The 16,652-nt window shown below is 44.0% G+C and overlaps 1 protein-coding gene across 3 annotated transcripts in view; it reads left to right on the top strand.

Moving 5' to 3' along the window:
• LOC139254801 (zinc finger protein 664-like) overlaps positions 1-16,065 on the top strand; it is a 51,313-nt gene extending 35,248 nt beyond the window's left edge. For 2 of the 3 annotated variants that reach the window (XM_070873825.1, XM_070873824.1), the window contains exons 2-3: positions 10,473-10,646; positions 14,870-16,065. In XM_070873825.1, coding sequence (XP_070729926.1) covers positions 15,193-15,726 — 534 coding nt within the window. In that variant the 5' untranslated portion in view covers positions 10,473-10,646; positions 14,870-15,192 and the 3' untranslated portion in view covers positions 15,727-16,065. The remainder of the gene's footprint in view (positions 1-10,472; positions 10,647-14,869) is intronic. The other variant, XM_070873826.1, reaches the window with a different exon arrangement.
• Positions 16,066-16,652: the final 587 nt, after the last annotated feature.

The following is a 16,652-nucleotide window of genomic DNA, read 5'->3' as shown; positions in this document are numbered from 1 at the left end:
GGCTTGTTTTTTTAACACTCTTTGTCCCTTTTAGAATTATGCTGTAACGTGGGCCTTTTTGATTTTTGCCTTGGATTTCTCTGCCCTCCACTTTTACTTTTCTCCTTTCTATCTTTTGCTTCTGCCCCCATTTTACTTCCCTCTGTCTCCCTGCATAGATTCCCATTCCCCTGCCATATTAGTTTAACCCCTCCCCAAAAGCACTAGCAAACACTCCCCCTCGGACATCAGTTCCGGCTCTGCCCAGGTGCAGACCATCCGTTTTGTACTGGTCCCACCTCCCCCAGAACCGGTTCCAATATCCCAGGAATTTGAATCCTTCCCTCTTGCACCATTCCTCAATATACGTATTCATCTTAATTATCCTGTTATTTCTACTCTGATTAGCACGTGGCACTGGTAGCAATCCTGAGATTACTATCTTTAAGGTCCGACTTTTTAATTTAACTCCTAGCTCCTTAAATTCAGCTTGTCGGATCTCATCCCGTTTTTTACGTATGTCGTTGGTACCTATATGCACCATGTTAGGGTTAACTTCAAACCACCACTCGGAGTCCATTAGCCTTAAAGTAAATGCAGTTTTTATTAATAAAAGATACAAACCGGCAGGAGAGTTATCCTTGAAGGAATGCTCAAAGAAACTGCCACAGACATCTTATTTTATCCACTTTCAGATTATAGCATTACGTAATTACGCAAGTTACAATTAATACGTGCTGATTGATTAACACATGATTGATTGGTCGGGTGCTTCCTCCAATCTGCCTTCTATATGCCTTAATTGGTAATTCCAGATACATGTTGTTATGATTCTTTTTATACAATTCAAATTCTGTTATCTGTGTTTGTGCCTGGCTCCTAAGGCCTTTGGTCTATGAATTGGAACATCTGCTCCTCTGTGGAAGGCATCCCACACATGCTTCCCACAGTCTGAAAATCAGGCTGTGGGATCCATTTAAAAAAACCTGTTCACCCCATTTTAAAACATCCCAATTATTATTATGAATTGTAATTACAATTTGTAATCTGCCCTTTCAGTCCCTCCTGTTGGTCCCTGATTATTTCTAAATAATCAGCTTAGCACATATATATTCTGAGCTATCTGCTGGAAATGGTGATATCAAGTCCATATCCTTGGGATCGCTCATAGTTCCATCTTTTGCAGAGTGTTTACATACTACCCCTGACCATTTCCCTGGGATATTGGCACGTCACTTATATTTGTTTTTGTCCATACAGAGCATAAGCTCGGGAGGCTTAGTTGTTTCCCTAATGTGTTACAAAGTCATTCGCCTCCCTATCATGCCTACATTATATAGTTAACAAGGCTGTTTGCTGTTCGGCTAGAACCACACGGTTGTATATCCCTCAGATCTTACACAGCAGATATAGTTGTATCACGATATATATCCCTACCACTACATTATTACCACAATTGTATGCCACATCAATTTGAGGACTGCGTAGGCTTTAGGTGACCAGCCCTTAAAAATGTCTCACCATGAACAACAATTTTCCTTTCCCTGCCTTATCCTGTCTTGATTCGTGTGTCTCCCGCCTCGGTTTCGTTGATCAGGCGATAGGATTGGGACACTCCCGACTCATGATCAGGTATTCGTTCTGTCTTTGTGTTTGATAACAAAGGCTTTCTGCGATCTTGGTTACAGGCCTTGGTCAACGTCTTCGCTCTGCGTCTCTTGTATCTGCCTGCACATTTTCCCCGGTGTATCAGCACCACTATTGCTGCACTAGGACTAACGCATGGGATATAATTCTAATCCCTATCTTGTAACTTTACTCGGGTATGCCTCACACTTGTTACATGACATCACCAACCAACTCGAGGCTATTCCTATCTGTACTGCCACTAGTGTATGTGAAAGGATCCTTATCCACGTATGTATAATCTCAAGTACCAAGGCAGGTTTTTCAGGTTATCCTTTATTTCACTGTCCAGTTCTTTTGCTTTTATTCTTTAGCTCATAATATATTTTAATGTTATTTCTTAATGGTCCTTTGAGCTCAGTGAACAGGGGAATTGGTGGTGCTTGCTCTTCCATGTAATCATCAATATCTTGCTTCATCTCATCGCTTATGTTTAATGTCATTGTCTTCCTGGCGTGTATATACGTCATGCGTGCTCTTCCCACTGCCACCGTCATTCTGGGAGTAAAGCAAAAGTTAGGCATTGTAATGTTACAAGTCAAGTCTCCGTAATTGTAAGTTCCCAGGCTAGTTACCACACAATATTCTCCTCGCCCTTGATAGGTGTAATGTGTGGGTTCGGTTCGGGCAGGGCTTATTCCAGTGACACATCCTTCCGTAGTATTGTCAAACCCGCAGCTATCCTTGCTCCCGTCTCCCACTGGGTGAGGGCATATAGTTAGGCTTCCTTCTCTCCGGCACCCGGATAAAGATATTCCCCTTATATTTCCATTCTTTTTGATCTCATACTGGTCCATCACGGATGTACTCTTCCCCTCGTATTATGTCTGTTTCCCCTCGCATCCTCCTGTAACCGCATACACCCTAGAGCAGGTCTCCAGTCATCCTGGTTCAACCCTTGTCACTGGATAAAGGCCAAGCTCTGTCAAGCCCCGAGTGGTGGCTGATGTGCAACGGTCACCACACATTAAACAAATCCATGCACAGGCATCTTCCACCCTTCAATTGGAGTTCAGGACTGGAACATCGGGTCCTTCATTGAAACATCTGTGAACTCATGTGGAAGCAAGTCATCCTGGTTCCAGGGAACGCCTATGATGATGAGTCATTCCTTTCAGGGTGCAGGCGTCTAATGGCCCAGTGTGCTGTGCCATTTCTTTCAACTGGGTGCTATTTATTCAATCTGGAACTTGCCCGGTTTGTATCTGATCCATATTGTGTCTCACCTGACCGATCATACATCTCCCATAGGCATGACATGTGTCTCTTTTCTTGTCCTCGCCATTGTCCTCTTATTCCTGCTTATTTAGCTCATTAATTGTTCGTGCATGGCCTTCCAATACGGATATCCCTCTAGCAGTATTTTGGATGTTTCAGATCCTAACTCTGAAGATTCTATCCCTATCCTGGCCTGTTTCCTCATTAGTACCTCCATCATTCCCCTCAAACTATCTACTCCTGATGGGATCGCCTGTATATCTAGTGCATCTATTAGAGGGGGGCATGTACAGTTAATACGTCATTCTCTATAGATCTCCTCTGTCTTCCTCCTTTGTGTCTCAGCTTCTTGTGTTACTCCCTTGCTCCTCATGTGTCACTAGCTTTTCTCAGGATTGTGTCTAGTAATCGTGTGTGCAACGCTTTAGTCTTGGGGCTAAACTTTTCTGGCAGGTATAGGGCTGATAAATTTATTTAACATTTCATACTGCACATTGTCAAATAACAACATTACTTCTGTTCCAGGTTTAACTTCCACGCACTTTCCCAAGGTTAATTCTCCTGGTTTACAATATTCAGGTAACATTTTGTTACCCACTTATCTTGTGGCTTCAAGATAAACGCTCCTGACATTCAGATGCCACCCCGTAGGGGCTGCCTTACGTATTTGTTGTACCCTCCGGTGTGGGTATATGCTTCTGGGCCCCCCAGGGGCAGCCTTGTAGCTTGTCCTTGTAGAATAGGAAGAGCGGTGGTGATCACGTTTATATTCTGTTGATAAAACACATCCTGGATATTCCAGGTTTTTAGTTAGAGTCTTACCATTTCTATTTCAACTGCATTGTTTGCACCATTTCTCCGGGCATGTGCCCCTTTCCAGAGCATTATTATTATAGCCAGTACCCCTAATATTGCAAATATCCATCCTAATCCTCTAAAAAGTCCCTCTGTCGTACCCTTATATCCTTTCAGCTGGGACCAGTGCTTCCACCAGCCCCTACCTTTCATACTCACGCAAGCACACGTATCTCCACTAATTAATACCTCCTATGGTCCACTCCACCGAGGTGCGAACCCTGGTTTCTCTGCCACCTCCTTAACCATTGCCTTCGCCCCCACCTCGGGGATTATAGCCGAGGCAGTTATCACACCATCTTCATCCTCCTCCTTCTGCCTTTCCCACACCTCCTGTCGCATACCTTTCAACTGCTCTCTCAATTCCCTCACATACTTTCTGATTCGGTCTCATAGGGGGCCTAAGTCGGCTCCTCCTGTCACTATTCCTTCTGGTAACCTCATTGCCTCACTCGAGCCGGTTGTTAGGGTCCGATTAATTCTCTCTACCATCCCTGAACTCTAGGGGTGATATGGGATGTGAAACTTCTGCTTAATGCCGAATATTCTACAAGTTTCTTTCATCACTTGACCCGTGAAATGAGTCCCTTGATCCGAGTCAATCATGTGGTAATAGGACTGCCTCCCATTTAGCTTTTCCACCAGTGTGTGTTTTGTGTGCAGTATTATTTCTCCTGTCATTATGACAGGCTCACTAATTTTGACTGCCCAAGTGACACAATCCAGTGGGGCCACACATCTGGACAGACCGGGAGCCGCTGGTGATTGCTGTGTCCAGTCGTAAGCTACGGGTCTCATCCTATCCCCATGTATGTGTGTCACCACAGCTCCATAGAAGTCTCCCTGGTTCTCAGAATGTACATGGAACGGGAGATCCATGTTCGGGAATCCCAGCCCCAGAGCTGACATTAGGGCTTGCTTCAGATTACCGTATGCTGCTTCTTGTTGGGGGCCCCACTCTATAGTTTCTAAGCATAGTCTTCCCCCTTTCACTAGCCGCTGTAATGCTTCTGCAATTGCCGCAGTTAGGTACAAAATTCCTGCAATAGTTGAAGAACCCCAGTACCTTACACACCCCTCGGACTGTTTTTGTTCGGGGAATAATCCTAATGGCCTCCTTCCTGTCATTGGACATGGTCCTCGTTCCTTGGGATATTTTGTGTCCCAGGTACGACAGCTTGTCCAATTTACTTTAAATCCTGCTTTCCGTTATCTCAAATGTCTTTTCCATAACTAGAACAGAGTCGAGCACGTAGACTTTGAAAGCTGCTTTCCGTTATCTCAAATGTTCCAGTTTCAAGGCCATTACATCTCGCTTCCTGTGGTTCTTCAACCATCGTATCTGAAGTCACAAGTTCAACTTATGTTGTCCTTTGTTCTAAACTGCTAAAACCTGTAGTTTTCATATTTTAATTTTTCCAAAGTCCCTTTTACACCTTCGCAGATAGCTCTCCACTTGCCCAGGAGTTTGACCTGATCCCTGAAGGTATTTCTAGATTGTTCGAAGCCTTTTAGTTTTATTTCCTTTTTTTTTTAAAAAGATCAGATTGAACTTTTTATTTTAAATGAATCTCATTTTTTTGTGCCTTTTCTTAACCAGTGGTACTTGAAACCTTCACAACAAAATTAACTCTTCACTGTTCCCATCCTAATTTATGCTCCCCTTTTGTAGTATTTGTACTTATTGTTGGATTACGAAATGTCAAATATGGTAATACTGTTTTTTTTTTAACATCGGACTTCTCATTTATGTTTATAGTGATTCACAGATCACAGAATGTAAAGTACTTGTTTTATAATTATGTGCTTAACTTCTGTTTTAGAGGCTGATCAAAAACTCTAATCTTTTGCTCTGTAACTTCAATTTTGTGATACAGTATCTCATAAATTACATCTTTTTAAGCTTCAGCTTCTGACGCAGTATGTGTACTTTTATTAAAAGGCTTCCAAACCCAAGATTTTCCAATATAACCAAAATGTTTATCAAGGAGAATCACCTGAAATATCTCAAAAACCCAATTCAAATATTGTACTGCCGATCTTTTATTTCAAACTCTTTTTTACTGAGCTAGAAGCTTTCACGTCAAGGTTTTACACAAAGGAAAATGGGGGGGGGGTGGCGGGGGGTTACTTCCCCAGCCTGCAGCCTCGAGAGACCCACATGGGCTTTTTAAAAAAAAAGGCATTGCAACTTCCCTTCTCCGTTCTTTATCTCATTCCTAAACTAAATTTATTGTCTTTCAACCCAATGTAATCAATGATTACATGCTTTCTTTTGACAAGTAAGTGAGCGTGTCGAAATTAAAAAAAAAAACGGGACCACACATTTTTTATCTTTTGCTCAATAAACCTATCCTTTGTGCATTTCCTAGCTCCGCAACTTACCATCCAAATAAATCTGCACCTTAAAATGTAATTCAATTCGAGGTTCACACTTTCTTCAAACTTCTCACATACAGGGCAACACTGCAAAGGATTTAAAAAAAACTTTCATTCTATCTGAAAAAGTGGATGGAGCCACCATTTTCCCAAACAGGCTTTCAGACACATGAAAAATTCATTAATTCCCACCTCAAATATTCAGCAGTCAAAAATCACACAAGCACTTTCATTCAAAGACAGACATTCACAAAAGTCTCTCTTCATTCAACAAAGCCTATTGTTTGGCTGGCTCTATTTTAGGATCCATACTTCATTTAAGATAGTCACTATCAGATTTTTATGGTCGTCCGAAAAATATCTACTAAGCGAGCCGTCCGGCCCTCAATCAATTCTTTTGTTTCCTCGGGTCCTAATCCTAACCCTGTTAATGGGGGATACAAATTTGGGCCAAATTCCTTTGTCCATTCCCTTTTGTCATCTATATCTATTTTTATACTTACATCCTCTTGCCTTTTGTCACTTTCTCTGTCCATCTCACCTTCGGGTATCTTTCTATTCGTCTGTACTGCTGCTAAAATTATCTTTATCCCTTCATAATATCCTGCCTTAATCATCTTCTTAACCTTTTCAAATTTATCTCTCAGAAACTCTTCTGGTAGTTTATACCTCACCCCTCCAAGGGCCTTGGCAGTTTCCTTTGCCATTTCTTACACCGGGGCTTTTTCTCCAGTTCCCGTTTTTCCGCCTTTACTTATGCGGAGCTTTTTACACAGAGGCTTTTTCACTGATATCCCGTATACGTACTTATTCTCCTGACACACGTATCTACTTACAGTGTTCTGACACACCCCTCGGCTGGATTTACCGGCTGCACGGACTCTGCTTCAGATTTGTTGGATCTCTGGCTGGGACTTTGGGAGGAGAATTTCTCGATAATTCTCTACTCACTCGGTTTTAGGTTGGTTTGGCTGTTTGAGTTGAACCTTCCCCTGCAGTAGATCCTGCCCGACTACGCCAAGTTGTTAGGGTTAACTTCAAACCACCACTCGGAGTCCGTTAGCCTTAAAGTAAATGCAGTTTTTATTAATAAAAGATACAAGCCGGCAGGAGAGTTATCCTCGAAGGAATGCTCAAAGAAACTGCCACAGACATCTTATTTTATACAGTTTCAGATTATAGCATTACGTAATTACGCAAGTTACAATTAATACGTGCTGATTGATTAACACATGATTGATTGGTCAGGTGCTTCCTCCAATCTGCCTTCTATATGCCTTAATTGGTAATTCCAGATACATGTTGTTATGATTCTTTTTAAACAATTCAAATTCAATGTTATCTGTGTCTGTGCCTGGCTCCTAAGGCCTTTGGTCAATGAATTGGAACATCTGCTCCTCTGTGGAAGGCATCCCACACATGCTTCCCACAGTCTGAAAAACAGGCTGTGGGATCCATCTTAAAAAACCTGTTAACTCCATTTTAAAACATCCTTATTATTATGAATTGTAATTACAATTTGTAATCTGCCCTTTCACACCACGACAATTGTCTGTTCACCACCCCCCCCCCCCCAGAATGCCCTGCAGCCGCTCCAAGTCATCCTTGACCCTTGCACCAGTGAGGCAACATACCATACCATCCTGGAGTCTCGGTTGCGACCGCAGAAATGCCCATCTATTCCCCTTACAATAGAATCCCCTACAACTATAGCTCTCCCACTCTTTTTCCTGCCCTCCTGCGCAGCAGAGCCATCCCTGGTGCCATGAACTTGGCTGCTGCTGCCTTCCCCTGATGAGTCATCTCCCCCAACAGTACCCAAGGTGGTGTTTTGGAGGGAGATGACCGCAGAGGACCCCTGCACTACCTTCCTTCCACTGCTGTGCCTGATGGTCACCCATTCCCTATCTGCCTGTGTAAACTTTATCTACGGTGTGACCAACTCACTAAACATGCTATTCACGACATCCTCAGCATCGCGGATGCTCCAGAGTGAATCCATGTGCAACTCCAGTGCTGCAATGCAGTCTGTCAGGAGCTGCAGCTGGATACACTTCCTGCAAACATAGAAGTGTTCCTGATTTCCCACATAGCACAGGAGGAGGAGGAGGAGGAGAGGGAGGGGAACCAATGGCTCCCCTTCAGGGGAGGAGAGGGAGGGGAACCTTCAGAGGAGGAGAGAGAGAAGAACCAATGACACTATATCTGAACCCACCCCAAGTCAGCACCTACAGGTGAGGAGAGGGAGGGGAGGGAGGGGAACCAGTGAGTGTAAAACTGAACGCGGCCACACTCAGCACCTTCATGCGAGGGCAACCAGTGAGCGCAGAACTGAACTCAGCCAGAGTCAGCACCTTCAGGGGAGGAGAGGGAGGGGAACCAGTGAGTGTAGAATTGAACACAGCAATAGTCAGCTCCTTCAGGGGAGCAGAGGGAGGGGAACGAATGAGTCTATATCTGAACCCACCCCGAGTGAGCCCCTTCAGGAGAGGAGAGGGGAACAAGCGTGTGCGGAACTGAACCCAGCCAGAGTCAGCTCCTTTTGGACAGGGAGTGGTAACCAGTGAGTGTAGAACTGAACCCAGACAGAGTCAGCACCATCACAGGAGTAGAGGGAGGGAAACCAGTGAGTGTAGAGCTGAACCCAGCCAGAGACAGCATCTTCAGGGGAGGGGAACCGGTGAGTGCAGAACTGGACCCAGCCAGAGTCAGCACCTTCAGGGTAGGAGAGGGAGGGGAACCAGTGAGTGTAGAACTTAACCCAGCCAGAGTAAGCTCATTTGAGAGGGAGGGGAAGCAATGAGTGCAGAACTGAACCCAGCCAGAGTCTGCACCATCAGGGGAGGAGAAGGAGGGAAACCAGAGTGTGTAAAATTGAACCCAGCCACAGTCAGCACCTTCAGGTTCACTCCCTGGTTCCACTCATAGAAACATCGAAAATAGGTGCAGGATTAGGCCATTCGGCCCTTCGAGCCTGCACCACCATTCAATAAGATCATGGCTGATCATTCCCTCAGTGCCCCTTTCCTGCTTTCTCTCCATACCCCTTTATCCCCTTAGCCGTAAGTGCCATATCTAACTCCCTCTTGAATATATCCAATGAACTGGCATCAACAATTCTCTGCGGCAGAGAATTCCACAGGTTCACAACTCTGAGTGAAGAAGTTTCTCCTCATCTCGGCCCTAAATGGCCTACCCCTTATCCTAAGACTGTGTCCCCTGCTTCTGGACTACCCCAACATCGGGAACATTCTATATGCATCTAACCTGTCCCGTCCCGTCAGAATCTTACATGTTTCTATGAGATACCCTCTCATCCTTCTAAACTCCAATGTATAAAGGCCCAGTTGATCCAGTCTCTCCTCATATGTCAGTCCTGCCATCCCAGGAATCAGTCTGGTGAACCTTCGCTGCACTCCCTCAATAGCAAGAACATCCTTCCTCAGATTAGGAGACCAAAACTGAACACAATATTTCAGGTGAGGCCTCACCAAGGCTCTGTACAACTGCAGTAAGACCTCCCTGCTCCTATACTCAAATCCCCTAGCTATGAAGGCCAACATACCATTTGCCTTCTTTACCGCCTGCTGTACCTGCATGCCAACTTTCAATGACTGATGAACCATGACTCCCAAGTCTCGTTGCACCTCCCCTTTTCCTAATCTGCCGCCATTCTGATAATATTCTGTATTCACGTTTTTGCCATCAAAGTGGATAACCTCACATTTATCCACATTATACTCCCATCTGGCAATCCCCTCATCACGGGAATGGAGACAAGTCCAGACCTAAAGTGTGCGCAGTACTCCAGGTGTGGTCTTACCAACGCCCTGTACAGTTGTAGTAGGACTTCCCTACTTTTATACTCCATCCCTCTTGCAATAAAGGCCAGCATTTCATTTGCCTTCCTGATTACTTGCTGTACCTACATGCTGAGTTTCATGTACAAGAACCCCCAGATCCCTCTGCACTACGGCATTTTGTAATAGTCCCCATTTAAATAATAATTTGCTTTTTTATTTTTCCTACCAAAGGGAATAACCTGACATTTTACAACATTATAGTCCATCTGCCAGATTTTTGCCCGCTCATTGAGCCTATCTATATCCCTTTGTAGATTCTTTGCGTCCTCCTCACAACTTGCTTTCCCACCTATCTTTGTATTATCTGCAAATGTGGCTACGTTACACTCAGTCTCTTCATCCAAGTCATTAACATAAATTGTAAATTGTTCAGGCCCCAGAACTGATCCCTGCGACACCCCACTAGTTACAGTTTGCCAACCGAAAAATGACCCATTTTTCCTGAATCTGTTTTGTGTTAGTTAACCAATCCTCTATCCATTTTGACTGCAGGGGTTGGATTCTATTGTTATTGCTGGTGGTACTCGCATCCTGACTGAATCGTGTTTGTTCTGTCAGTTGGAGTTTGTTCTGCTGAAGTTGATAACCCCTATAACTGGGCTGGAGTTGAATATTTTGATATTTCAAACAACACAGTGTGTCGATAATTGACGTTTCCAAGATAAGGTGAGACTAATTGATGTCCTGTTACCGACTGCACCATTTTGCGCATTTTCTCCTTTCTAATTTGAATATTTCAGTTCTCATACCTTCAATTACTCTTATGGACAAATCCCAGTTCCCCATAAATTTGAGAGTACTTCTCCTTACATAAGAACATAAGAAATAGGAGCAGGAGTAGGCTATTCCTCGAGCCTGCTCCACCATTTAACATGATCTTGGCTGATCCAATCATTGACTCAGGTCCACTTCCCTGCCCGCTCCCCATAATCCCTTATTCCCTTATCAGTTAAGAAACTGTCTATCTCTGTCTTAAATTTATTCAATGACCCAGCTTCCACAGCTCTCAGATGGTTATAAATCTGTGGAATTCACTGCTTCAGAGAGAAGAAATTCCTCCATGTCAATTTTAAATTGGCAGCCCCTTATTCTAAGATTATGCCCCCTAATTCTAGTCTCCTCTATCAGTGGAAACATCCTCTCTGCATCCACCTTGACAAGCCCCCTCATAATCTTATACGTTTCGATAAGATCACCTCTCATTCTTCTGAATTCCAATGAGTAGAGGCCCAACCTACTCAACTTTTCCTCTAAAGTCAACCCCCTCATCTCTGGAATCAATATTGTGAACCTTCTCTGAATTGCCTTCACAACAAGTATATCCTTTCTTAAATATGAAAACCAAAATTGCATGCAATATTCCAGGTGTGGCCTCACCAATACCCTGTATAACTGTAGCAAGACTTCCCTGCTTTTATACTCCATACCCTTTGCAAGATTCCATTGGCCTTCCTGATCACTTGCTGTACCTGCATACTAACCTTTTGTGTTTCATGCACCAGGTCCCGCTGTACTGCAGCACTATGCAATTTTTCTCCATTTAAATAACTTGCTCTTTTATTTTTTTCTGCCAAAGTGCATAACCTCACACTTTCCAACATTATACTCCATCTGCCAAACTTTTGCCCACTCCCTTAGCCTGTCTATGTCCTTTTACAGGTTTTTTGTGTCCACACTGTTTTACCTCCCATCTTTGTATCATCAGCAAACTTGGCTACGTTACCCTCGGTCTCTTCTTCAATATAGGTTGTAAATAATTGGGATCACAGCACTGTTCCCTGCAGCACCCCACTCGATACTGATTGCCAACCCAAGAATGAACCATTTATCCCGACTCTGTTTTCTGTTAGTTAGCCAATCCTCTATCCATACTAATATATTACCCCCAACCCCATGAGCTTTTATCTTGTGGTAACCTTTTATGTGGCACCTTATCGAATGCCTTCTGGAAATTCAAACACATCACATCCACTGGTTCCCTCTTATTCACCCTGTTCATTACAGCCTCAAAGAACTCCAGAAAATTTGTTAAACATAGTATATTCTTCAATGCAAGGAGTCTAGGGAATAAGGCAGATGAGCTGAGGGCACAGACAGACACGTGGGAGTATGATATTGTAGCTATTACTGAGACATGGCTAAAAGAAGGGCAGGAATGGCAGCTCAACATTCCTGGTTGCAGGGTTTTCAGACGAGATAGAGATGGGGGTAAAAAAGGAGGGTGCATTGATTAAAGAAACAATTAAAGCTGTGAGGAGGGATGATGTGTCAGAAGGATCATCAAATGAGGCTACATGGGAGAACTGAAGAACAAAAAAGGGACAGTCACACTGCTGGGGATGTACTATAGACCCCCAAACAGTCAGAGGGAGACAGAAGAGCAAATATGTCGGCACATTTCTGTCAGGTGCAAAAACAATAGGGCAGTAATAGTCGTGGATTTCAACTACCCTAATATTAACTGGGATAGAATTAGTGTGAATGGTATAGAGGGAGCAGAATTTTTAAAATGTATTCAGGAGAACTTTTTTAGCCAGTACGTAGCAATCCCAGCAAGAGAGGGGGCGGTTCTGGACTTAGTTTTAGGAATGAAGCTTGGGCAGGTGGAAGGGGTATCAGTGGGAGAGCATCTTTGGTGCTGGTGATCATAATTCAGTCAGATTTACGGTAGCCATGGAAAAGGACAAAGATGGACCAGGAATAAAAGTTTTCAACTGGGGAAAAGCTAATTTTACTCAGCTGAGATGTGATTTCGCCAAAGTGGACTGGAAACAGCTACTTGAAGGCAACTCAGTGTCCGAGCAGTGGGATGCATTCAAGGGGGAGATAGAGGGTTCAGAGCAAGTACGTTCTCCTAAAGAGAAAGGGTGGGGCTAATAAATCTAGAGGGACGAACATTTACTTTAGCCACTCTTCCTTTTTACATACCTGTAGAAACTCTGTTTTTAGATTTCTTGCTAGTTTACTTTCCAAATCTATCTTCCCTTTATTATTTTTTTAGTCATTGTTTGCTGGTTTTTCAAAGTTTCCCAATCCTCTAGCCTCCCACTAATCTTGGCCATTTTGTGTGACATTGTTTTCAATTTGATACCCTCCCTTATTTTCTTAGTTAGCCACGGATAGTTATCCCATTTGTTAAAGTCTTTCCTTCTCATTGGAATATATTTTTGTTGAGAGCTATGAAATATCTCCTTAAATGTCTGCCACTGCTCATCAACCGTCTTACACTTTAAATCTATTTTCCCTGTCCACTTTAGCCAGCTCTGCCTTCATACCTTTGTAGTCTCCTTTATTTAAGCTTAGAACACTGGTTTGAGATCCAACTTTCTAACCCACCAACTGAATTTGATATTCAACCAAGCTATGATCACTCTTTCCCAGTGGATCCTTTACTAGGAGACCATTTATTAATTCTGTAAAAATTATGAGGACAGGTTGCACAGACTAGGCTTGTATTCCATTGAATATAGAAGATTAAAGGGTGATCTAATTGAGGTGTTTAAATGATTAAAGAAGTTGATCGGGTGGATGGAGAGAAACGATTTCCTCTGGAGGAGGAGTCCACAACAAGGGGTCACAACCTTAAAATCAGAGCCAGGCCGTTCAGGGTGAGGTTCGGAAGCACTTCCTCACACAAATGCTGAGTGGCTGTTTCTCTTGGCTCGAGAGTCCAGAACTAGAGGTCAGAGTCTCAGGATAAGGGGTCGGCCATTTAGGACTGAGATGTGGAGAAATTTCTGTAGTCCGAGGGTTGTGAATCTTTGGAATTCCCTACCCCAGAGTACTGTGGATGCTGAGTCGTTGAGTATATTCAGGGCTGAGAGAGAGAGCTGTTTGGACAGTAAAGGAATCATGGGATACGGGGATAGTGCGGGAAAGTGGAGCTGAAGTACAAGATCAGCCTTGATCTTATTGAATGGTGCAGCAGGCTCGAGGGGCTGTTTAACCCACTCCTGCTCATATTTCTGATGTTCTTAAAGCCGAGTGGAAATCTGGAACTCTGTTCCCCATAAAACTGAGGCTGGGACAATTGAAAATTCTAAAACTGAGATAGATAGATTTCCTTAGGCAAGTGTATTAATGGCGATGGAACCAAGGCAGGTAGACAGAGTTAAAATACTGATCAGCCACAATCTCATTGAATGGCAGGACAGGCTCAAGGGGCTGAATGGCCTATTCCTGTTCCTATGTTCCTACTTACAGTGATGACTTTTGCAAACAGCTTTCACAGGGGATTAGAAGGTGAGGATATGCAGACAGGATTAAACCTGGGTCCCTCCTGTTCCTATAACTCAGTCACACTGGGTGTTACCTTTACCCACTGAGCCATTGGGAGGAGGGTCCAGTGACCCTGCTGGAAAATGCACGTGTGAGGCCTCAGGTGAGGACAGTGGAATAGCTTGTCGACACTCACTGTCGAGGTTCACACAGGGAGATTGGGCACATGGGTCACATATTGGAGAGAAATTGGTGAGTGTAGAACTGAACCCAGCCAGAGTCAGCACCTTCAGGGGAGGAGAGTGAGGGGAACCAGTGAGTGTAGAACTAAACCCAGTCAGAGTCAGCACCTTCAGGGGAGGAGAGTGAGGGGAACCAGTGAGTGTAGAACTGAACACAGCCCGAGTCAGCAGCTGCAGGTGAGGAGAAGTAAGCGTACCAGTGAGTGAGTGTAGAACTGAAACCAGCCAGAATTGGTGGTGAAAACTGGGAGTGGAGGAGAAACAGTATAGAAATGTGCGATGGTTTGGAGTTCAGCACAGCAGGAGGGACAATGTGTGGGAGCTTTGGAAGAACAAGAGAGGAAAGAATGTTCCATGGAAACTAGATGTGTCTATTCTGAATTTCTGCCTTGTACTGACAGTGATGAGTTTTATTATCTCCTTTTACAGCGTATTATAAGGGGAGATTTTCAGACAGGAAACACAAACCAAACCTCACATCAAGATCTCACAGAGTCAGGACCTGAATATCATCGGCCTTTGAAAGTGGAAGGAGAAATATTTGTCTATTCTGTCTGTGGGAAAAGATTTCAAACATCAGTGTGACTGGAAAAGCACCGAGACACACACACCCGAGTGAGTGTTCCAGTGCACTGCCTATGGAAAGAGCTTTAACCAGTTACACAGCCTGAATAAACATCGCACCATTCAAAGCGCGAAGAAACTGTAAACGTGTTGTGTGCGTGGGCGAGGCTTCAACTGATCATCCAACCATGGAGAGTCACAAGGATACACGCACCATGGAGAAACCGTGGAAATGTGCTGAATGTGGGCAGGTATTCAGATCACCGTCTGAGCTGGAAATTCATCGACGCAATCACACTGGGGAGAGGCCGTTCACCTGCTCAGAGTGTGGGAAGGGATACACTTGTTCATCCTACCTGCAGTCACACCAACGCACTCACACTGGGGAGAGGCCGTTCACCTGCTCTGAGTGTGGGAAGAGATTCACTCATTCATTCATCCTGCTGACACACCAGCGAGTTCACACTGGGGAGAGGCCATACATCTGCTCTGAGTGTGGGAAGGGATTCACTCGGTCATCCAACCTGCCGATACACATGCGAGTTCACACTGGGGAGAGGCCGTTCACCTGCTCTGTGTGTGGGAAGGGATTCATTCAGTCATCCACCCTGCTGATACACATGCGAGTTCACACTGGGGAGAGGCCGTTCACCTGCTCTGTGTGTGGGAAGGGATGCAGTACGTCATCCAACCTGCTGAAACACCAGCGCGTTCACAAGTGACTGCAGGGGTTGGAATCTGCTGTTATTGCTGTTGTTAATCACATCCTGACAGAACCATGTTCATTCTGACAGTTGGGGTTTGTTTCTGCTGATGTTAATAACCCTATCACTGGGCTAGGCTTTAATATTCTGGATATATTGCTGATTGTGTTCTCGGGGCTGCAGTGTCCATTTAAGAAACGCTGTGTGTTACCTTTCCCCTTAATTCAGCGACTCACAACAGAAAGTTAGTTTGCAATAAAATTATGAACTTTTACTTTAATCCTAAATTGATCTTTGGCACAAAATCTACAATAGTGTGTGAAAGTTGCCACTGAATAAAATCTCCAATTAGAAAAAGCTTGCTGACAATTCTTACTAACTTGCACATTACACACAGTGGCCCCTCCATTATCCACCAGAAAGAAGGGGAATGGGAATTGGTGGGGAATCAGTGTCCCCAAATGTTGCCCCTCCCGTCTGGTGTAGCAATCCCCTCGGCACGAGAATAGAGACAAGTCCAGACCAAAACTGCGCAGTACTCCAGGTGTGGTCTTGCCAACGCCCTGTACAGTTGTAGCAGGACTTCCCTACTTTCATACTCCATCCCCCTTGCAATAAAGGGCAGCATTCCATTTGCCTTCCTGATTAATTGCTGCAACTGCATGCTAACGTTTTTAGTTTCATGTACAAGAACCCCCAGATCCTTCTGTACTACAGCATTTTGTAATTTTCATATTTAAATAATTTATTTTTTTATTTTTCCCACCAAAGGGGATAACTTGACATTTTACCACATTATAGTTCATCTGCCAGATTTTTGCCAGCTCATTGAGCCTATCTATATCCCTTTGTGGATTATTTGTGTCCTCCTTTCAACTTGCTTTCTCACCCATCTTTGTATCATCAGCAAATTTGGCTACGTTACACTCAGTCCCTTCATCCAA

Source organism: Pristiophorus japonicus, unplaced genomic scaffold (genome assembly GCF_044704955.1).
Source record: "Pristiophorus japonicus isolate sPriJap1 unplaced genomic scaffold, sPriJap1.hap1 HAP1_SCAFFOLD_579, whole genome shotgun sequence".
In the NCBI taxonomy this organism is placed as follows: domain Eukaryota; kingdom Metazoa; phylum Chordata; class Chondrichthyes; family Pristiophoridae; genus Pristiophorus; species Pristiophorus japonicus.
This window is presented reverse-complemented; position numbering and strand designations above follow the sequence as displayed.